Below are 23,207 nucleotides of genomic sequence, written 5' to 3'. Positions count from 1 at the left end.
CATTGGCCAGCGGCGGTCACGCCTCTCTCTTCTCATTGGTAAATCCCGCTGTCCGTCAGGCAGTGCCGTTAGGCGCGTGCGCAGTGGGTATGTGGAGGTTGTGGCGGTTGTGACCGTTGTGGCCGCTGGGCGGTCCCAACGTCCCCGGGGGCGTCCGAGCAGCGCTTGTGAGCGAGCGGCCCTTGTACCCTGCCAGAGCCCTGGCCGTGGGCTTTGGGTGTGTAAATGGAAACGCCGGGGCGGCCTCGCTTTCCCCACCTCATCGGTGTTTTCCGAGGGACGTCCGAGCCACGAGGCTGCAAAAGAGGAAGGAAGGGGAGAAAGGCGGGGAAGTGGACACCCGTGACCAGCGCTCTGCTGTGATGGTTTGTGGGGAAGCTGGAGAGGAGCAGACAAAAATTTTGTGCATTGCCATATATGCCCCAGTCACCTATCCCAGTTCGAAACTTGTGTCCCGTTTTTAAAGCCTTTGTTTTTGCCTAAAAACCTCCATCTGCTTTGAAACTCACACATTTTTCTTAGGGAAGTGCATTTTACTTATGCGTAATTCCCACATAGAGAGCACAGGGTGGTTTGATTTGCTGTGGAGGATGTTGTCAAGGGTTAAAAAGCTATCACCTAGGCAAGTTCAAACATTTGTATGTACTGTGGGTAAGAGGTGATTCCCTCCACTCTATTCCTCTGAAGTGTTGGTGTTTACAGTGACAGCAAAATCAGTTTCTGGTTAAACTGTTTTTCTCTCATTGAGTGTGATGGTAAAACGACGGTAGTGAAAGGCATCATCTTGTGAACTACAAAGAGTAGTAGTGATAGAAGCTTTAGTTCTAACAGAAATTCAACTATGCTGCACAAGGCTGGAGGTGGTCAGTTTTAGATGCCACAGTGTCTGAATGTCTCTTAAGTCACAGAAAGTTAGGGGCTGGAAGGGACCTCAAGGTTATTGAGCCCAACCCCCGTCCAAGAGCAGGGTCACCTACAGCAGGTCACACAGGAACACGACCTCCAGGTGGGTTTTGAATATCTCCAGAGAAGGAGACTCCACAACCTCCCTGAGCAGCCTGTTCTAGTGCTCTGTCACCCTCACAGTGAAAAATTTATTTTGTTTCTTCTACAATTCCTTCAGGGGCTCATGTTTTTTGCCTTATTTTCAGCTTAAAAATACTTTTGGTCAGAAAAAAAAGCCACATCTGATGAGTTTTTAATTTGTGTGCTATAAATTGTGTTGAAGAAGAAAAAAAGAGAGAAACAGAACAAGCAGTTTGAAACTATGCTTCATTTTTTAAAGTAATTTTTAACAAACTCATTACTCAACTGGTTCTGTTTCTCTTGATGATGTTTGAAAGGATATTCTTTTTAATGATGATGTACATTTATGTTTTATGTTATTCTTTGATGTTATTTTTCCAAAGGGATTGCCTGAAACCTGTCTTCTTGTAACATCTGCTGGCAGTCAGTAATCTGCTTTTTGTCAGCTGTTACCACCTTTGAAGACCATGAAATTCATTTGTTTCCTGATCTGTTCTGAAACTGGGGTAGTCTGGCAGCTAAGTCTCCTTGCTTCTCAGGTTCATGGTGCCATTGCTCTGAGTACACTTGAAAGGAAACTGCAAAAATGGCTCAATAAGCAACAGTAGTACCAGATGGGCATATGTGAACTGAGACTAAGCCAAATCCAGTTGTGTTTTCTGGAGATAGATACTGTTTTGATCAGTAATTAGGCTACTCATCAAGTTGCTATCTGACAGTATCTGAGACAAAGGAAATCTAGTCTTTAAAATCATGAGATGGTTTATTTGTCAATGCAGCAGTTAGATTCATTTGTATAAAAGTAAATGTGTATGAATGGAAGTTACAGCTTAAAAGGCAAAATCAAATTATAAAAATTGAATATTTTGACATATTTAAAGAAAGATAGTGCAAGCTATTCTGTATACTTATGTTAAAGGATAAAAAAGTTCTTAAAGTACACCCAAAAGCTGTTTTCCATGCAAAAGCTTAAGATGTGTCTGAGCTTCTAACATGCACTGTTTTGCTGAAATCAGATGCTTTCTGCATTTAGCCTAGGAGTACAGTGGTAGCCTGTGTCATCATTGATCTTAAGTGTTGTAACTGTGATAGTTTAATTTCTTCATGTTGCATTACAGGTCATCTTCAGCTTTCCCCTAAACCCCTGTCCTGACTCATGCTAGAGCAACAAATACAAATCACAGGCCTTTCTGTCATCTGCCTGACTGATAGCAAAGAACATAACATTCAGGCAGCAATTTCTGCAGAAAATGTGTTTTATCTTTAAGTCAGAGAATACTTTTAGATGCCCGGTTACAGCTAGACAATAGGATGTTACATATAAGTAAGATGGAAGAATGGCAAACATGGTGCTTTTAATGGTATGACAAAAATAATTAAAATAATGGGAGAACTTGTAAGCAGAAGAAGCAAAGAGGCTGCTGAATTTTAGAACTGAAGAACTAATTTCACAGGTATGTTGGAATCTACATTTTTATATCCTTAAGTCATTTAAAGGGTGTCTGTGCACAGCAGAGAAGTTGTAGGGAGGACTAGATTCAAATTATGACTGATGGGCGTTTGAAAAGTCTGCTAAGATACCAGGGAAAGATGTTTGTGCTTATATATCATCTCAGGAACTGAGAACACATTGTGTCTGAGATGTTCCAAGACACAATAAATAAGTTAGTCATATCAAAATATAGATCTTCAAAGAATTCAGTGTTTAGAAATGGACTGTATAAGTTTATTTGCTTGGTCACAGTTGAAAGTTAATTTCATTTTGATTATAACCTTTGATATTAACAGCAAGGCTGTTATGGCAAATGAACCATTTAAAGCATTTTTAGCCTGTTTTCTCATCTCAGTGAATCTTTTTAGCAGCCTCTTTCCCTTCTACAAATAAGATGCTCTCCTCATCATTCAGTAATGCAGCCTTCAGCAGTTTGTTTCTGTCTTGCACTGTGAAATGCCACGATGCAGAATGATGAGCATGTGTGGCTAGAAGACCAGATCATTTGGGAAAGGCTTCAACCTGAGTTTTCTTAACATAGAATTGCAGCTCGAGTAAACATTGTTTTTGCAAAGATTTACACTTTCTAAGCTGCATCATGCAAAAGCAGAAACTGAGGCTTTGTGCTTTTGTTTTATATTGGGATTTTCATTATTTGCTTACGTGGTCAAAGACAGGGATGGGGGAGCAAGCAGAAATTAAAGTATCTATATAGTGTGGGAGGAATGAAAAGAGAAGGGGAAAAGGCAGTTGAATGCTACCCCGTTCTGCTAGAACCCTCCTTCTGCTGACCCTGGTACATGTAGCATGTTATCTGCCCTTTGGGGAGCAGTGGTACTGGTTCGGTGTCTCAAAACCAAACACAGGAGACAGACAGCATCAGCAGCTGCATCTAAGGATTTTAAGTGGGAATCAGAGTAGAAGTTTCAACAGGGAGAGTCAAGCAGATGGGCCTCATCTTGGTGCTCGGGCGTCTGTGGTCTAGTTTATAGTGAGACCCATGCATTGGTAGCCATGTCCAGTAGGAAACTAAATGTGTCCAGCTCTGTTTTCTGGCCTTGAGGCCAACTGGCATGAAATGAGCTGCACCCGTGCTATTGAACCCAGCAAAACAGGATGGCTGCTGCCAAACTCTCAGTGAGGAGCAGTGCCTCTGGTGGTTCCCAGAATCTGGGGTTTGCTTGGTGGGGAGCAGCCTGCCTGGGGCCAGACTGTAGTAGGACCTCCTGAACAGTGTAACACTGTCAGTGGTTCAGTGCTAATGCCTGGGAGCAGGCCATGGCACGTTTCATTCCACAGGCATAACATGTGCCTGCCCCCTATGTCTTTCTAGCAAAGCATGAGTCCTGCTAAGGCAGTAAGCAGCCAGACTGGGCTGTCTATTTAAAACAAGCATTGATGAGGGGTTTTGTTGTTGTTGTTGTTGTTTGGTTGGGTATTAATTAACTTTTTTTTTTTCCCTTCCAGATTGTGGATCTGATTAGTTTTGTAGGTAGTTAACTTAGAAATAAGGAAACCCAGATAAGAGGGGGGGGGGTGTTAGTTGTTCAGAAGAGTATATACTAGGTCACAGGCAAGAATAGCAAGTGCTCAAAACTACCACATTGTTTTCTACAAAGGACTATTTTAATATTTCTAATTGCACCAAGCCCCCAAAAGTTACCATCCCATCTATATGGCTTTTATCTTAGCCCATGTTTTTCTATAACAGGAAAACCCCATCAAAGTACAGTTCAGATATGAATCCTGTATGTAATCTAATAGTCAGTGTTAGACTAAAGATTTAAACAGTGCCTATCTTGCTTGTCAGCAGAGGATTTCTCTCAGTGTTACTGGGGAAGAGAAGTGTTTTCAAAGTGCTGAAGAAAGAAACTTGTCCCTCCTGGTTCTCCGCTTGTCCTGCACTTTTCTCAATAGGTTTGTACTGCTTGTATTTCCTGCAAGGAAATGTGCACAGTTAGTTGCTGAAAGACATTTAAATAAAAGTCCACATATAGCATGTGACCAGGGCATAAGACAATCAATCATGTATTCATAACATGTATTTTCTCTCCTCCTTCCTTCTTCAATCCCATGTAATTGTAATTAAGAGCCATAGTAGTGGTGAGTAGGGCCTGGTTAATGAGAAGGTTCTGTGTCTTGTTGATTTCTGGAGGTGTTTCTCACCACTGGCTGTGAAGGGTGAGCATACTCTTAACTCAGGAATCTTGCAGTTTTACATAGCCAGGCTAATGAGACAGTAATACATGCTTCTGTTAACTACTTTCCCACATTACTAGCACCTTTCCCCCAAATAATATATTTGTCAATTACTTAGTGAAGAATTTTGGTCATTTATTCTAGATCTGTCAATCATTCTCAAACACTTCTATAAGAAGTTTTAGAACTAAATTAACTTTCTGGGGTTTAGGTTTTACTGCGTATATAAATCACATAATGCAGGCTGAGTTTGCTTACTGTTTCCATGCAGTTCCCAGGCCTTCTATATTACTAGTTGTGCTTATCAGCACAGAATCTAATTTTCTATGAGTCTTTGACATTTGCATATTTTCCAGTGGCTTTGTGGCTTAAGACAGTAATCTGATTTTCTTGAATATTTGCCAGAATATTTATGAACAAAAACCAAAACAAAAATGTAGCTAATGCAAATATAGCAAATGCAAAACCAACATATTGATGGGTTGGGTTTTTAAATTTAATTTTAAGTATTTTAAAATATTTTTTACAGTTCCCTGAACTGGTTTTAATACTAGAAACTAGCAACTTACTTGTAAAGGAAAACAGCCCCAATGGCTGCACACACTGCCAACAAACCAAGGAAGATAAAGATACCTCCTGTTGCCACTGATGATGATCCTAGAGTTGAGAAAGTAGTTTGATTAAAAGTTAGCCTCCTTTTTAGAGTGAGATAGATTTTCTAAAGAAAATGTCATTTTTGCTTGATTGCTGTACCAATTGAAGTACACTTAATACTTCTAACATGATAAGCATTGGGGACAGTGACTTTGGTGGGAGGTGGCACTTTCACATCACCACACAACACAGTTTGAGTTGATCTTTGTCAGTTTTCTCAAATGACCCATGCTCCTGAGACACACAGCTGCCTTTCCAGCATGGAAGGGTACAGAGAGCCTTGCTGGTATCCCATGAGATGAGACTAATTTGCTTCTTGCCAATTGCTATGCTAGGGAAACATTTACACTGAGACTTTAAGAGCTACAACATTATAAAGCTTTTTTTCTTAACACAAGATCAGCTTCAGCTTTTTCTTACGCATAATGATCAGGGGGAAAGAGGATAAACAAGGAATTTCTTAAATGTTACTGTTTGTTGCAGTCCTGCATATTAAGATGGCAGAGCGTGGCTGAGAGTTTGATGGACTGAAGCTTGTTTGCCTTATCCAAGAGCTGTGGGCTGTGCTTTTTTTAATATGTTCATTCTCATAAATTAACTTTGGGCTCTGCCTGTTATTGAACTCTGCCTTCTGGTTTGCCATCAACCATTTTGCCTTATCCACTCCTGGTTTCATCATATCTGATGGAAGAAGCCAAATCCTTACAAATACATAAATATTTTTTAATTTGTGTTAATTATCTTAATTTTCCAGTCCATAAACTGTAACTTTATTGAGTTTACTGGCACTGGGACACATTCTTGGTCCTCATATAAACAGTGTTAATACAATGAAGTATCTCAGAGGTGTGTGTTTGATTACCTTTCACGTTATTAATTTATAATTTCTGTTTATGAAAATCAAGATATCAGATCAGGGTTTACCATTTACTTGGTGCATGTGCCCCATGTATTTTTCAGTCTGTTGATACAAGTGTTTGTGAGCATTCCTAGTTAATGCACAATCTTCAGGGATTTATCTTTTTTTATGAATAAGGCAGATCCTTGGACTAGTTTGCAAAGCAACACATTGATAGCTTGGGTCTAACTGAAGCAGAGGAATGGGATCCATTCAACAGCAGTTCAAGCAAGTTAAGAGCAGATGTTTTGTGCAGTGCCTGCGTAGCCAAGGCACAGTCCTGCCAAATTTGAAGGGCCAGATGTTTAGGCACCAAATACTCAGGCAGCAAATTACGGGATTTTTCGAAATTTAGGAATACTTGCTTTCTCTTGAAATGAGTAGAAAATTGTGGTCTGTGAGAAATGTTTGCAAACATTAGATGGGCCCTTCCACTAGGTGAATCAAAGCAGCAACCTCTCTAGTTCTTGTATTTCTGCTTTGATTTTAGTGGAAACGCCAAAATACAAGCTGTCTTTGCCCTCTGGAGGAAACTTAGGAAGACCATCCTTGATGGGCTAACAATAGCTTCTGTGAATACAGTTTTGAAAAATCCTACTGAATGCTTATTGTCATCTTTGGGAGCCAGAATGCACTTACAGGTCAGGCGTTGTTGCTTAGAGTTCATGTACTGATTTACAATACATATATTATACTATATATACTGGTATATACTATATATATTACTGTAGCTCAATGTATACCTGGATTAAACAAAATCAGTGACATAGACTGTGGCAAATTACTACCAATGGTCAGTTGCTTGGCTGATAGTAATTAAATTGTGCAGAAGAGCTGCTAGAACATTGTACAGGAGTGCAATGGAGTGGGAACACAGAGGCAGCATGGTCATTTAGACTTCTGACTGAGGCTGAGTTTAGTACCTGGTTCTGTCAAAGACTGGATAACCATGAACAAGACACAGTTATGTCAACTCATCCAACCAAAGGTAAACCTCTTGTTCTGAAATAGTCACCCTAAGGAGACTCTGTAGTCAATGAATGTTACACAGATCTTCCCACACCTTGATTTGTCTTATCCTCAGGTAGAAATAGAAACCTGGTCAACTGTAAAAAAAAGAGCCCAGGGCAGCCAGCTCAGCTGCAGACTTTCATTCTGTCTCAAGTGAGCTGAATTCCTCTGTTTCTCCTATTTCTCCAGGTGTGGAGTAGACTGGCTGGCATGTGCCCCTGCTTTTCTGCTCAACAAAGTTATTCTGTGGAAGAATATTTTATAGCTTAAGACCTGTTAATATTCTGTGATACTGGAGGATTTGTACAATTACTGTACTTATTGGATCATACCACATTCTGACGTCTAAAATTCCTGCAGGGAAAGAATCATCTCTTTATCTTTTCATGGAGTCTCACACAAGCTGGTGCAGTCTCAGCTGAGGCCTCCAGGCATAATAGAAACCTCATGTAAATTCTTGTGGTCTTCCCCCCACTACAGGGAAATCACCACAGGGAGAAGTTATTTGCCGATGACCTGTATCTGGTCAGTGTGGACTCACCTTCATTTATGGAAATCAGTGCGCTGGTGAGGGCTTGACTTGTGTCATCCCCCAAGGTGATATTTATACAGTATGTTCCAGGTTCCTCAAAAGTTCTCCTGACGGTTATTAAGCATTCATCAGTGACCAGGATGGGGTCACATAACATACTCTGGGACACCTGGCATGTGGGGTCGGAAACAACTGTGCAGACATCTGTGGGAAGACTGTGATGGGAAGAGAGAACACATTGCATCTGTTGAGGCCTTTTAGCCCATTTCAAAGACATATTGCACAGGTGCTTCACTTTTATATTGGTGCTTGCTTGCTGAAATCAGTGACTCTATAATGATTTAAGAGTATTTTAGTAGTATACTATATAGATATCTGTTGTACGTACCTGTGCAATTTATATATACATACATGTGGATTTTATATAAAATGCATATATATGTATATATGCACATATTATATACGCATAAATGCATCTACTTGTTTTACATGTAATTCAATATTTTATGGTGATCATAGAATTATCTGCCTCAAGTCAGCTTATAAAGTCTGCTACCTTTAATACACATCATTAAGAAAGGAATGCAGATTCTTATATGTAGTATAATATGCCAAAAAGTAAACATTAAACTGGGGGGCTGTTTTCCAGTTGCAATACCAAGATGATTCTTGTACTTCTCAGTCCTCTCAACTCTAATCTCCTTCCAGGAGCTAGAAATATTAGTGCATTGTTTTTCTATTCAGGAAATTGCTTGGACACAACCATTTACTTTAAGTGTCAAATAATTGTGGCCAAAAAGAAAGGGCTTACTTCTGCTTTCAGTAGACTGCTTCCCATTTTAAAGTAAGTGCTGAAATCTTGTCTTGAACAGGAAAATATTGAACTGTTTCTCCCCACAATCCAGTTAATTTATTTTTCTGAGACTTTTGTTCTATATCCTAAGAGCCTGGCAGTAATCTCTGTTGCCATAGTTTACAAATGAGGCTTTCATTATCTTTACTTCTAGTCAAGAAATAGAAACACTGCAGTTCCCAACTTTTGCTCATGCATATGCATCTAAGTACAAATAGCATTCCAGCACCTAATTATTTCTAAAGAGGGAAGACAGACAGTTTCTTTCACACACTTACCCCTCTTGGCAGGTAACAACAAAATCAACCAGTGACTTTTCAGCTTGACTTTCTGTCTTCGGGATGCTCGTCATCTGAATAATATTTACCTCAAAGATTCCCTCTGAGAGAGGAAACAGATGTCAATGGTAAGGCACATGACAAGCCCTAAAGTCTATGTGTACAGAACCTCAAGTGTTTGGCTGGTGCTCAGTTCAGGTCTTGTTTTTCATAACTTCCTCCCTCTCTTAGCACCCTCTTTCAAACCCTCTTGGAGGGTTTGAAAACTGAGATATTAACTAGGGCTTTCTATGTGAGGCTGCTCATTTCTGCTCTGCTTTATTTTTCCATTATTATCATCATAATTTACTTATTTTACTATATAACTTCCCTGTCCCACTCCCCAAGACTTCTGTGCTTGACAAACTCAATTTAACTTAAATGTGACCCCTCCCAGGCCTGTATGCTTCATGTGGGGCAGGTTCAGAAACTGATGGTACAGAAAGCAGGGATACAGTGCACATCCCCACCAGCCATTTTCCAGCCCAAGTGCCTGGAAACGCCCCATGTAGCATGGGGGAAGCCATCAGCAGACATCCAAATCAAGGCTCAACCCCACATGTCTGAAACCAAGGGACAATAAAGTCTGCCACTAGGTCCTAGTAGAGCATGTAAAGAAACCAAAGTTAGGTGTTTAGCTGTCTTTAACTTTTAAAAATGTCATCTAGGTCCAAGAAAGGGATCATATTGTCAGTCTCACATAGTTGATAGAAGGGAGGAAAAATAAACTTTGTCTCTGACATACACTTGGGTTGTACTTTATTAACCCAATTCATCTCTTCAGGTGTTGATCTGTGTCCTTACCTACAACAGAGATGTCAGTTCCATAGTGTCCATTTCTGTAAATATGGCAACCTGCATCAGGATTATCTTCCATTGACATAGCAGTGGTAGAAGGAGCTGAATTAGTTGGCACAGTTCTTCTTACTGCTGAGTTGAGAAAGAGTAGGTATACATCTTTAGAGTAAGTTCTGCTTAGAGGTAGACTGAACATAGCCATATATTTAAACTGTGTCTATTACATAGGTCATTAGTGACTTTGGTCACTGCAGCTGTGCAGTCATGGATGTATCTGTATAGGATCATGGTAATAAACCTTAAAGAAAACACACATGCCCAACTGGAGAACCCTGGAGTGTCCTGGGTAGCCTCACTCTAAAAGCACCTTTCTAGTCACCCATCTCTGTGGAATAAAAGTGAGACTGGAAGGTTTGATATAATTAAACACTTCTTTAAAATTCCCAAATAAATTACTGAAGAAATCCAAGGGCCAATAAATGGTTTGAAATGTTCTCTTTAAAAGCAGGGATTTTCCCAGTGCTCTGTGTAACAGCTAGTGGAAAAATAAGAAGGGAGTGATAAAAATTATATATTTCCTTTCATTTTTCATTCTAACTCAGCATTTTGGTAAAAGCAGATATTAAAATTCTAAAATTTGAAAAAATATAGCCACTTTTACAATTTAATCACAGTAGTATTAAAAACTATCCAGGCTGAAACTGCAGTCCTTCTGCAAACTGTAAAACCCTCTGAGATGCTAAACCAATGCTGAACATAATGAAAGTTCTTCTGAAATATAATAGTTCATAAATTTTAAGAGGAAAAGCCATGCTGGGTTAATGCTTTGTGGAAATCCCATATTTTGGAATATGAGTTAAGTTTTTTCTCTTTCAGTGCAATCTTATTTATATATGAGTGTACTGTAGTATCTGTTTCTCTCTTAAAATTTACAGTGTACCTCAGAAGACGCCCCTGAGAAGGCAAGGCTAAACCCACTTGACCTAGTGTGGTAGAGGGTATAAAAGCAAATTTATGTGTACTGCACATCCACCTGAAGATCTCTGTTTGTTGTCACTCTGGTGGTAGAGCTGGATATATGATGTGTTAAACGTGCAAATGATGTCTACCATAGTGTCACAGAAGAGCATATGCTTGCTGATTCCCTCTCCAACCTACAGAGTGTTTGCAGAGCCTTGCAGCTCATTCACTGATGTCAATAAAAAACTTCTAAAGATATGAACTTAAAATATCAGAATTTAGAGTTCTAGCATAGCTCCTAATATCACAGATGTTCAATAAACTCTTACCTGCTGAGGTGGGCACTGGTGCAGCGGGTGTTACTGGACTGCAAGGTACAGGTATAATGGCTTGGACAGTTACATTCCAAGTGAAGTTTCCTTGCAGAGCATAGATGTGAGATGTACTAGAACCACTGGCCACAAACAAGCCACTTCCATCTCCAAAGTTCCACTTGTAGGAGATGGCAGAATTATTAAGATAGTAGCTGGGATCATGGATGTTCACCTTAAATATGATTGGTGAGTCTTTGATAAAAATGGAGTCTGAGACGTTGCGGTCATGTTTTTGGAACATACTCACAAATATTGGAATTTTGTCTGAAGGGGGAAAAAAGTAGTAAATAAATAAAGCACATACCTGGCTGCAAACAAGAAATGGCTCCAAAGCCCATGAACAGTAACAGTCAGAATATGAGACATTAAATTCTTTAACACAGGTTTCTACTTTAAATCTGTTCACCTATCTGAGGAATTAGTGTCAGTAGGAAACAGTTACCCAGAAAAGTATGGGAACAAATGAGGAATCACAGGCACCTGTGGAAGAGTGCCTTTCTTATAAGTTATTTTTCATTACAAAGTAGAGGTTTCACAACTGAGCTAGACATAAGGTAGATACTACGCAAGGCAATTTACCAGAGGTTCTGCACTCAAATTAAAAACCTTGCCTAGGCCAATGTCTTTTTTGTGCCAGATGATGCTTGCACTGAATTCTCTTAAGACCTAAACAACAAATACCCCCAGTATTTTATTACAGTTTATTCTAGCACACTCACCTGTTACAATGTAAGGGACATTTGTTCTTGCAATTGGAATGTGTGATGAATGTCCTCTCCTGTAAACAGCTACTGACATCATGTGTTTGCCAAGACTGACATATCCTGTGTTGACTGAAAATATTGCTGAAGATCGTCCAGTTGTTTGGTAGTACTGACCTGAAACAAAACATGAATTTATATTTTCTTCTTCTGTCAAGCTACAGTGTGTTTTAAGAGAAGCAAAGTCTCTGACAATCTTGGATGATCTAAGTAAAAACTAATAGTTTAGAATAATCTTTCTGTTATGTGGCAGGTGATTTTGGAGGACTGAATGCTTTTACAGTGTGTTTATTCCCATTATTTCTGTGTTTCTTCAAAGATGTCAGAAAGACATCCCAAATTTTGCTAATCTAAGCAAAATTTCTTAAGACATCTACATCTTTCCAAAGCAATTACATTAAGTTCTTAGGATTACATTGTGGATGGTGTTACCTTTTAGGCATTTTAGGTGATAGTGTTTGTATGCTTTCAGCATCACAAGAAGATAAAATACCTCTTGCTTCATACCCTAGAGCCCTTCATATACACTTTCTCATTTGTCTTTTTAACAGCTGATTGAGGTAGGTAAATAATATCACCTCTACTTAAAATTTGGAACATTAATAATATTACTCATGCTGATACTGATGATAATACTGATTGAGTCAAGCTAACTCAGAATACTAAGATTTAGTATGGAGTCAATGTCAGGAATGGCCCAACCATTACATACTCAGGAGTTGGGAACACTGAAAATCAGCATCAGTGACCAGATCAGTGCCACACAGTTCGTGGCAGTTTTCACCTCCTCCAATACAAGAAGTGCTGCACTGCTAAACTGATCTGAAGATAAATGGTGCTATGGTCTCTCTTAAATTTAAGAATCTGAAGTAGCAGTGAGCAGTTAACTGATCACCTGACTGACCTGCTTGGTCTCTCTGCTTTCCTAGAAAAGTATCTTGAGTAACACTGAAAGGTAAATAATTTTCTTCAGTGGTAGTACTGTGAGTGCAGCTTTAAAGAGAATCTCTTGGTAATCCACAGTTTTCAGACTGAGCAGCTAATGCCCTCTTTGTTAAGTGGGGAACACATTTGGGATCTCCACTCAAGAGCATGGAATCCTTTTTGAAGGAAAGGGCTTTTAATGAAATGCACTCAGCAAATGAGTTAATGTACAGCGTGGATTTAAGATTTGCAGCATCACCCAAACCAAGGGATGTGATGCAGTACTAACCGTATGTGTGAAAAACATAGACAAAGTGCCCTCTCCACCAGCCAGGATGATGAGGAGGGAAAGGTCTGCCATCTGGAAATACATGATTGCTGTGGTTTCTTGTGCAGTTTTCCCAGCCACAGTTGTCGGTCCATTCAGTCCAGTTGTAGATGTATGATTGCTGGCCCTCAGAAGCTGGATGACGGAAGCGTGGAGACCCAGTATGTTCCTGGTCAGCTGAGAAATGTGCAGAAAGTCAAGAAACAGAAGGCAGTCACCCAGGGTTACAGCAGTTACTGCACTTAAACAACAGGAGAAATGGGGAATTTTTAGACTGATGTTCACTTTTTCTAAGATTATGCTTTGGTTTTTAGTGAACACTGAATTGTTTCAGCGTGGCATTGGTTTATTTAGAAGCTTAAAATTTTAGTGTCTCATGGACCAGACAGTTTAAAATTGGTTGCCCAAAACTAGCTATCAACTTCAGCTACTGTTTCTGTGGAATTCATTGAGCTACCTTAGCATTTCACAAACAAAATATAAATTTTTAAATGAGATACCAGCTGTGGAAGCACATGAGGAAGTGACTTTTTTTTTTGTCAGGGAAGTTTTCTGTGTCACCTTTAAATAACTTAGACATGATTTTAAGTTCCTTTTAATAAAAATACAGTTTCCTTCCCCAAAAACCACAACGGACATTAAATAGAGAATGGATATCAGCAGTCTACAAAACATTAGAATATGAAAAAGTAGAATTCAGGCTGATAAAAAAATTTGCTGATATGTATTGAAATGAAAATTACTTTGATCGGTCAAAAGCTTTGTTGAGCATTTATGAATTCAGAGGAAGAAATGTACAGCAGCCTGTTTCACTTTAGATCTGGCAGCTTCAAAACCCTGGAATCATGATAGGCTTTTTGCTCCATGTAACAGTAAATAAGATGAAAAAAGGTAATTCTCTGATGAAAAGATTGATTTTTAAATTATTTTCTTTTTTTTTTTAATTCATAAAATGTGGGAATGCCAGATATGATCTTTTTTGAGGGTTTTACAAAATGCATGTGGTGGTAGTGAGTTCTACAGTTCCAAATTGGAAAAAAAAAAAAATCTCAATTTTATAAATTGACAGCTTTGTAAATTTGGAAAGAAACAGTATGACTGTGCCTGAGCTGAAAAGCAGTAACAGTTTTGTTAGGAAGCCCAATAACATTGCTGTTTCAGTGAGGCAGTTCTACAGTGAAGGTCAATCTTGAATTACCTGGTACAGAGCAGTAAAAATACTGCAGTGATCTTCTGAGGAAAGATACTGGTGTGTCAAAGGTTAGAGATGAGTGTAGTTACCAGTTAAAAGCAACATGGCTGTTGTTCTAGGGTGCACCTCTGGTGTTTTAAAGATTTGTGACGTGTTCAAGCAGCACCATAGCACCAAGCAGCTGTGTGTATTGTGCAGGGAAACTGCTGTTACCTACCCCAGGTGCAGTTTCTGTTGTATATTATGTTGCCATCTCTATCTTCTTTCTGGCACCTGGGGAACTGGAGAGCCACAACAAAGGTCACGTTGGATCCTATCAGTGCTGGACTATCAGTCTCCATTTTCGCTTTCACCTTTCCACCTGTGGAAAAGAAAATTGGTCTTCACTGCAGCATAGGATGTGTCAGAGCAGCAGCTACCTTCAAATGTGCACTATTTACATTAGAAATGCTTTGTTGATGCCTCTGGTTCCAAGGGATTTTGTGCTCCTAAGTCACTTGCACTTTTATCAAAACCCCAACCTAGAACAACTGGAGGGACTCATCATATCCCCTCTCATCACTCACTGACCTGTCATACGTTTCCTTCTGAGAACTAAGAATATGGGTTTTTACCCATGGGAGAGTCAGTATATTCCAAAGGATAAATTCTTAATTTTTTTTTCCTCAGCCTTTAGACCTCAGCTCAGCCCAGATGATAATATGCAAGGTCTTCACTAAAGCTGTCAAACTGAAGCCTTCATTGCCCTACAGAGGGAGCAGTTGAAGCTACCTGTCCTCTAGGGCATGTTTCAAAGAGCAGATTGTCCTAGAACTGGGGTCATCAATACTTCTTAATAAGTATTACTGTCTGAAACTGTGAGTCATGGGAAAACATTTACTGTAACAACTCACTGTTCTGCTTCCTCAGACAGTGTACTGGGAATGGGATCAGAGCCAGTCACCTCTAATTTGCCCATTTTCTCAGTGTCTTTGAAATGTATATGTGCAATCACCTTTCCAGCAATCCTTCCATCTGGGATCTCCTTCTTCCCAGACAGGATAAAGCTTTTCATCCCATGTATTTTGATCACTAGACCATCCTGGTATCGTCTTGTAGGATGTGGCAGGAGGAGTTTTTCCATCACTTAGCACATCTCGAAACCCTAGAGAGAAAATTGAACATGCAATGTAATTACGTTTCCCTACCACTCTATAAAGACATTGCTCTTGTGCTGAACAGCCTTATTAGGTCACTATTTTCTGCTTGCAGTATTGTACACTTTCCACCAAAAGAATAAAAAGGTTTACAACATTTTGACCACATCCGAGCAATTGTTTGCATGGATGAACATAACCTTGACCATCAGTCCAGTAGTACAGGGGTTGCACTGATTGCTTTGGGGTTGCCTAGTAATGAATCACTGAGTAAAAGGCTAGCAGGATGAATTTACCCAGTCAGTGTCCAAGCTGGGTTCAAGTGGAAGTTTTGCCAGGAATTAATTTTGACCCAGTGAAGTTTCTTTGATGAGTTGTCTGGTGGTTTGGGTAAGAGGGATGGAACCAATTGTAACAGAGCCTGATATTTCCAGAAAAGGAAATATAGACCTGAATAGTAAATTCATTGTGTTTATAATATAACAACAAAAACATATTAGCTTCATGCCTATGGCTCCGATATTAAGCAACTTTAATAACCTTCTTCTTCTCATATTACTACAAATGATAGGCTCAAACTTTTCCCAGGCCTTCTAGGATCCTTCTCTGTCCCAAAGTACATATAATGAAAAGCAATCTAAATATCCAAGTAACCTGTAAGAACATGTCAACCACTGTAGGATGCCATAAAAATAACTTTTTAAGCAGGCTTATAGGCAGTTCCATTAAAGCCTGGGGGCTTTAAACAACTCTGTCATGTTAATCAAGTAACTGCTAGGTGTGTCAAAACATCAAGGGAGTTAGGATTTCTTCTGCTTTTCATGGCTTTATTTTAAAGTTGGCTGAAGCCGAATGCTTCTGAGATTCATACTGAAGTGCAACAAAGAACTGGATGATTTTAAGGAAAATGCAGAGACCTGTAAGAAGGGTGGGAATGGCCCTGTGTGCTGTAACGTAACTGGCTGTGTTAGAATTCCTTCAAGGCTTGGAAGAGTCACAAAGCAGGTGTAGCCAGTCTAAGCATGGTCTTTATGGGCATATGACTCCTAATTTAACTGCAAGGGGGAACCAGAGAAACAGCACTGAAGAACAGGAAGGATCTACTTTCTCTTGATGTTTTATTGCCCAGTGAGGTTGCTGCTGGGCAAGAAGGACATCCCTTGGCCAGTACCGTCTCAACAGTCAATCTGAACTGGTGCTCGTAGCTCCTTCCCAGTCTCTTGGGTCTTGAGGACTGAAAAGTTTGAGGAAAAGAAGACACTTTGCACTCAGAGGCATATTCTCCCATGGTCTTTTGCCCTACAGGAACTCCCTGCAGTTTGACTTAAATCACTTGATTCAAATCTTTCCTGCAGATTTAATATATCTTGATGTGAGCAGAGCATAACATTGTGACTGATATTTACTAAGTATCACATGCTGTATTGTTTTCAGTCTTGGTCAGAAGAGGGGTTGGGTAACATCCTTCAGAAACTTTTCTCAGGAAAACAACAGAAACTATGAAAGTATTTCACAAAGGCTTATCAAGGTCAGTTAAGTTTTGTGTCAATAACGTAATATGTCATCTTAGTTGGAAATAAGTGGCTAGGGATTTTTCCTAATTTCTTTTTCCCGTTCTCTTTGATGTTATCTAAAAATTATTCAATGATTATTTTTTTATATTATTTTGTCAGATCAAAACCCCCCAGTAATTGGTTTTTCTTCCCAAATGTTCAATTCATCAAAAAGAGATGGGACACTTCTAATTCTATAAATGCTTTTAATTTTGAATTTTCAATAGCAATCCTTGAATTCAGCAGTAATGTTCTTGTCCAGCTTTGGTAATAACTGTGGTCAGTGCTTCTAAATCACAGGGTCCTTAGGCATTTCTCTGCCTCCCTGATGTGCTTTGTTTATTTCAATCGAATATAAACCATTTCACAAGCTTTAAGACAAGACAAAGACATTTTTGCAGATGAGCAAAGACTTCAGTAGTTTCTCTAGCACATGGAACTGAGGTTTTTCTGTTGCTGAATTTGAAGGAACAAAAAGCTTTAATATATTTCTTCTTTAACAATGAAAAACACTTCAGAACAGATGTTGGTCATAACCAAAATTAAAGCAATTCAGTTAGAAATAGACAGTAATATTGCATTTCAAGGAAATTATTACTGTAATATTTTTTGTGAGGTGATCATAGGAGAAAAGTTCTGATACTCTGACTTTGTTTTTCCTTATTCTTGTTTTTCTTTTTGGTGAAAAATGTAGCAAAGACAAGAAGATGAGCATTTCTGTGATGGCATGTTAGCCATGAGAGGCTAAAAGCCAGTGTTTGAAAAACAGCAATAAAAAAAGATGACCCAGCTGAAGAGGATGAAAGAGTATTATAAATAAAAAGGCTCATGCTGTGGTCAAACTAAGAAGACAGAAAATAATGTAAACTCTTTCAAGCTATATGCAGAAACATAAATCAGGACAAAAAGGTCTTGGAGGAACAACTTAAAAAAACATTAAAACTACTAATTTAATTTTTTTTCTTTTTTTTTTTTTCAAATACAGAGGTAGTGGAAAGTTTGCCATAAAGTCTGTTGGGCCAATAAGATGATGTAGATACAAGAGAATTCAGGGAAGATAGAGGACCACAGTCAAATACATTAATTTCCATTCATAAAGGAGGAGCAAAAGGGGTTTCTGTACTGGAATTTTTCTTTACCATGATGGCAAATGTCTCTCAAAATGAAGTGTTGGCACAAAAAAAATTAGAGAGCAAATCAACAACATTAAGAAGTTGTCTAGATAGGATGGCTTAAACAGTATGGAAGTTATTCAAAAGTGAAATAAATGAGCTATTAACCATAGCATGTAACATCTTGCTTTAAACTGCTTCTGGGTGTCTGAGAAACAAAAGTTGGCAAATGTGATGACAGTTTCTGAAAACACTGCCAGGGAAGATTTGAAGGATTACAAAAGGTTTGAGGCTTAGATTAGACAGGCTGGTAGAGACAGCACTGAAGAACAGAAGAACTGATATAGTGGATTAATATGATATGCTGTAAAAGGAGTGCATTCCCCACAAATATATTCAAGTTTTGGTGAGGAAGCCAGAGGGCATGGGAACAAGGCTGACCTCCTTGTTACAGCCTGCTTGAGTTCCAGACATTTGATGAGGTCTATTGCTAAAAGGCACATACAGGAACTAAGTTACTGTGGGATAAGAATGAAGGATTTCACATAGACAAATGATTGATTAGCACATATGTACCAAAAGTTAAAAATAAGTGGCCAGTTTTGTCAACTGCTGAAATAATTTAAAATGCTGAAGACATCATCTTAAAGAAGTAGAGGTGAGGACTGTATGAGACTCAATGACTCAAGAATAAAACTATATGAAAATCAGCATAGTTAGATGTAACTTTACTTACAGAACAAAGGGCTCTGCAGTAGCTATTGCCACTCAGAAATGAGATTTCAGAGCTTTACAGTTCTGAATGAAGTGATCATTAGTAGCTGAAAAACTTGGAAGAGGCTAGATAGAGCATGAACATGAAAATCTCATTACAGCATTGTATGATTCCTCATGTGTCATGTCTTGGAATGCCATATGCTACTCTGTTCTCTGCAGCTCAAGCAGGGTGTAAGAGAACTGAAAAAAATACAGAGAAAGGTGGTGAGGATGCTGCAAAGGAATAGAATTATTTTCATAGGAGGAACAGCTAAATAGACTGTGTCCTGAGCCTGGAGAAGAGGTGACAGAGAATATAAAAGCAGAATCATGAACATCATGGAGGAAGAAGCAATTTGTCACTATTTCTGGAAGTACGGAAGTTACAGAGAATCAAAGGAAACCAACATGTTATGGGTTCTAAGCAAAGAAAAGATACGTCTTCATGTAAGGCACAGTTAGGGTGTGAAATTTCTTGCTTGCATAACATTACACGTGCCAAAATTTTACACAGGTTGCAATCAAAACCTAAGTGCATTAACAGATGCAAGAAAAGTCCAGTAGAAACTTAAATACAATAAATGCATCTGGCAGAGACTGTTCTGGTGCTATAAATCACCAAAGGCTGGGAAAATGTCCTGAATAGTATCAGTATACACTTGCCCAGTTACACATCCATTGCTGTTTCATGTTGGAGACAAGTACAGGACTGAATGGATGCTCAGCTGCACCTCAGCTTTTAAGATCTTCAGTTTGCTAACCATAGATTCCAGAATTTGAGCCTAAAATCCCCTTGCTGGGTTCCCAGGCATGAGCTCAGTGACTCAGCCTAAGACTTGAGTCAAGTTGGGAGCCCAGAAAGAAGCAGAAGACCAGCACAGTGCCTGCCAGCCTTGAGATGGCTTGAGGCTCACATTCCTACACTGGGCTCCCTGAGTTTGGAGATGCACAGGTCTGGGTGTCCTTGTGGGGAGCACTGCCTCTGGAGCTGGCTTCTACTAGCCCTACCTGAGCAAATTGAAAGAAGTCTCTTTTTCTTCTACCTTCTTAGCCACGCTTGAGCTGAGGAAACGTTGTTAGAAATTTGTTGAAATGAGCCAAGGCTTAGCTCCGGTCAGCTCTGTGCACCTGTGGAGCGCAGGAAACATAGAACGTGGCATATTTCACCAGCTCAGGTGATATTCCTACCCAGAGCCAGGCAACCCTGAGGTGGAACAAGCTGTTGCCTACAGGTTCCCAAGCACAGCTCCAGCAGCTGCTGCACATGGAAGGAGCAGCCGCTGTTACCTCACCGTCTCAGGACATCGGACCTGCAGAGGCAGAGAGAGAGGACAGGGAGAAGGAAGCACTCACGTAGGGCAGCAGCACACAGCACTGCTTCAGCCAGGAGGAGGAATCCGAGCTGGCGGCGAACACCACTCATGGTGCTGGAGAGCCTGGGTCCAGCTCAGTGTGTGAGGAGCAGCAGAGAGAGCCCGGTGCCTGCACACGGTAACTCCTTCACTCCCCGCTGAGAAGTGAGAATGAAGTTTCTCCGCTGCTCTGCTCTCCAATTAAATGAAGGGCCCCAGGACTCATCATGTGATGGAATTAAGCAGAGATGCATGATTTTGTCTTCAGCTTCTTTCAGCTCATGTGCTTATGACTCACGCCCTTTGCTTTCAGCTTTCCCTGGGGTTTCTGAGAGACCTGTTTGGAGCCACACCATTTACCTTGCAGGCATTTTTATACTGGTTTTGCACCATGATCAATTTTTGCACTTAATTTGTTTTTAAATTAGGGATGCTTACTTCCCAGAAATCCAAATTAACTCCTGCCCCAGTCTGATTTGCAAGTGTTACTGCAACATCTCTCTGCATGTGATGGACCCATCACTATTTAACCATTCATCTCTCCACACATGCTGGGCAACAACGGTAAACCAGATGGAGCCAGGCCAGTTCTAACACATCCCTGGACTTGGCTCCTGATCGGAGCCGATTGTTAGGGTAAACGTTATTTAAACCATTAGTGGGCACACACGTGGAGCATCCAACCACAGCTGCACAATACGATGTGCACATGCCAAGAGGTGCGATCACAGTCCATGTGTAGTAATGGCCAGTCCATATCTAACTCACAAGTTGCCGTAACATATGCAGATAAGTACTTTATTGTATAAACTTCATGGTGTGTAGATGTAAAGGAAAAATGGAGTTTGTTGCCCAGCTTAGTAATGAGGTATAACCAATGGCTCGGGAAGAGTAGGGTAATAGAAGTGGATTGGCAAACACTGCATTAGTGGTTCAAATTCAGGTTCAACATGCTTCACCAGCACAGGTGTTCTTCTGCAGGCAGTGCAGGAACTGAATTTCATTGCTGCCCTGGCAGCCTTGTGAAGTTTCTGGAATTTGTTTGCAGCAATCAACAGGCTTTGGAGAGAGAGATGGCACAGCATAGAAGCAAGTATGGTTCTCAAGACAGCACTTCAGTAGTGGTTTCAGTGGTCCTGAAGTAGAGCTGTGGCAAGTGAGACACTGGCTAGCCAGAAACCACTGAGTTGGGCAACACTAAGTATTTTCATTTTGGGCAGGGCAGGTAGAAGTCTGTAAATCCAAGGCACTGTAGGCAAAATGAAGACGTTGCCCATTGGAATGAGATTTTAGAACTGTGACTACTCACTATTTTTATTTTTTGATTAATTCTTAGTTTCTTCCATTCTTCTGGCAATCTCTGTTGGCTGTTGAAGATGGTGTCACTACCTGGAATGCCCCAGCCAGCATTTCTTTCAATAACACAGGCTCTGATGTCCAGTCCTGTGCATCTTGCATATGTGGACTCCACGTGTCATCTCCTGGCTGGAGCCAAAACTCCCGTCTACTGCCAGCCAAGGAAAAGGGTGAAGGCAATAGCCCTAGGGATACCAAACCAGTTTAAACTAAACCCTCATTATCTGGCAAAAAGGAGAGGAAGCATAACTTAAAGTCAAATCAGTAACTGACTATGCAAAAAAATCATATGACTGCAGCGTCCTCATGTGATTGTTTTTTTTTTTGTTCTTATTAAACCAACTGCATTCCGAGTTGAAATGTCAGGTTTCAAAGCCATTCACAATTATTTTTAAACCATGTGGGACATTAACTTTCATTTCACTCATTTGTTTCCAGGTTATTGATCCTGGAAGTGAAAAGTGACCTTCAAATGCCAAGTTTCAGCACTGGGGCCCTGATCCAAAATCTGCTGGGGGAAAAGGAGATTTGAACGCTTGTTCCCAATAGGGTTTTGAGAACCTCCAGAGGAAAACTGTGGACAACAAATGCCTGCTAATTAAAACCAAAAAATTATCAGCCTAAAAACAATAAAGTTGGTTAGGACAGAGTTTTTTGCCGTGTTATTTGATACACGAAATTGTTACATAAATATTGAGTGACACTTTCAATAAGGGCCAGCTGGTGGAAGTTATTAAATACATTGTAAATAGACTTCAGGGGCACTGAGGATCAGGCCTGTGGTTAAAGGAATCCAAACCCACCAGGGCTGGGGTAATGACTAAAAGGTGGCTGTACTGCGACACTCCAGTCCTTTGCAGTCTTCCTCCTCTGTTCTTGGGCCTTCGACTACACATTCCTGGAGGGCTGACACAGAAAATGTTTGGATCTGCTGTGGCTGCAGCCGATGGAGTTAGGAAGAAAAGAGGAGAGGAGAAAGCTATACAGGAAGGGAAGAAAGAGCTGGGAGGAGCAGAGATGTGGAATGAAAAGAAGAATAAAACAGCCAAAGAGAAGTATGAGAAGTGAAGGTTTGAAGGGATGATCTGAAAACTGACTTGGCTTCTCCAAGTGTCCCAGCCATCGCTGACTTTATCTAAAAAATGGGCATGGTGTTTTTTTCTGGGCTGATGGTTGGACTCAGTGGTCTTAGAGGTCTTTTCCAACCATGACAATTCAGATTCTGTCTGATTCTGTGATTATTCCCTCTGAAGCTCTGAAGAGTTGCTTGAAACTGATTGATCCTCACCAGATCTTAACTTTACATTTTTTATATTATTATTATTATTTATCTCTGAGAAACAGCTTTGCAATTGAAACAACTAAAGTGAATTCTGCAGTTGTAAAAGAGAAAATATTTTAAGTACATTCTAAATATTCTCCTAGCTAAGAAACACATCTGGACAGATTCAGGGCTTAACCTTAAAAGAAGTGGGTGGGTAGGCAGTGCTTGGGACTTCACAGCATCAGCACCACAGTTATTAAAACCCTTTGAGGAGATACAGATCTCTGATACCTAAAGGGCTGTCAGATGACAGGGTGTGAGCACATCATGTGTACCTGCATGTCTAGACTGTTGCAGAG

General features: G+C 40.0%; 1 protein-coding gene and 1 long non-coding RNA gene across 3 annotated transcripts; one reads left to right on the top strand and one right to left on the bottom strand.

Annotated features, from left to right (window-relative positions):
• The first annotated feature begins 102 nt into the window (after positions 1–102).
• Positions 103–22,201, top strand: LOC115597875. Of its 2 annotated transcripts, none has more exons than XR_003987218.1 (3): positions 103–365; positions 4,332–4,435; positions 22,023–22,201. It is a non-coding gene; the product is annotated as an uncharacterized LOC115597875 (long non-coding RNA). The 2 variants fall into 2 exon arrangements; XR_003987217.1 differs by having other exon boundaries at positions 4,329–4,435.
• On the bottom strand, positions 4,266–20,366 carry GPNMB (glycoprotein nmb). The gene is given in 12 exon segments (XM_030445477.1): positions 4,266–4,455; positions 5,287–5,374; positions 7,822–8,027; positions 8,944–9,046; positions 9,787–9,912; positions 10,186–10,212; positions 11,070–11,378; positions 11,834–11,992; positions 13,089–13,262; positions 14,516–14,680; positions 15,314–15,463; positions 20,230–20,366. Coding segments are annotated over 12 exon segments (1,731 nt in total). The 5' UTR covers positions 20,300–20,366; the 3' UTR covers positions 4,266–4,301.
• Positions 22,202–23,207: the final 1,006 nt, after the last annotated feature.

Source organism: Calypte anna, chromosome 2 (assembly GCF_003957555.1).
Source record: "Calypte anna isolate BGI_N300 chromosome 2, bCalAnn1_v1.p, whole genome shotgun sequence".
Lineage (NCBI taxonomy): Eukaryota > Metazoa > Chordata > Aves > Apodiformes > Trochilidae > Calypte > Calypte anna.
This window is presented reverse-complemented; position numbering and strand designations above follow the sequence as displayed.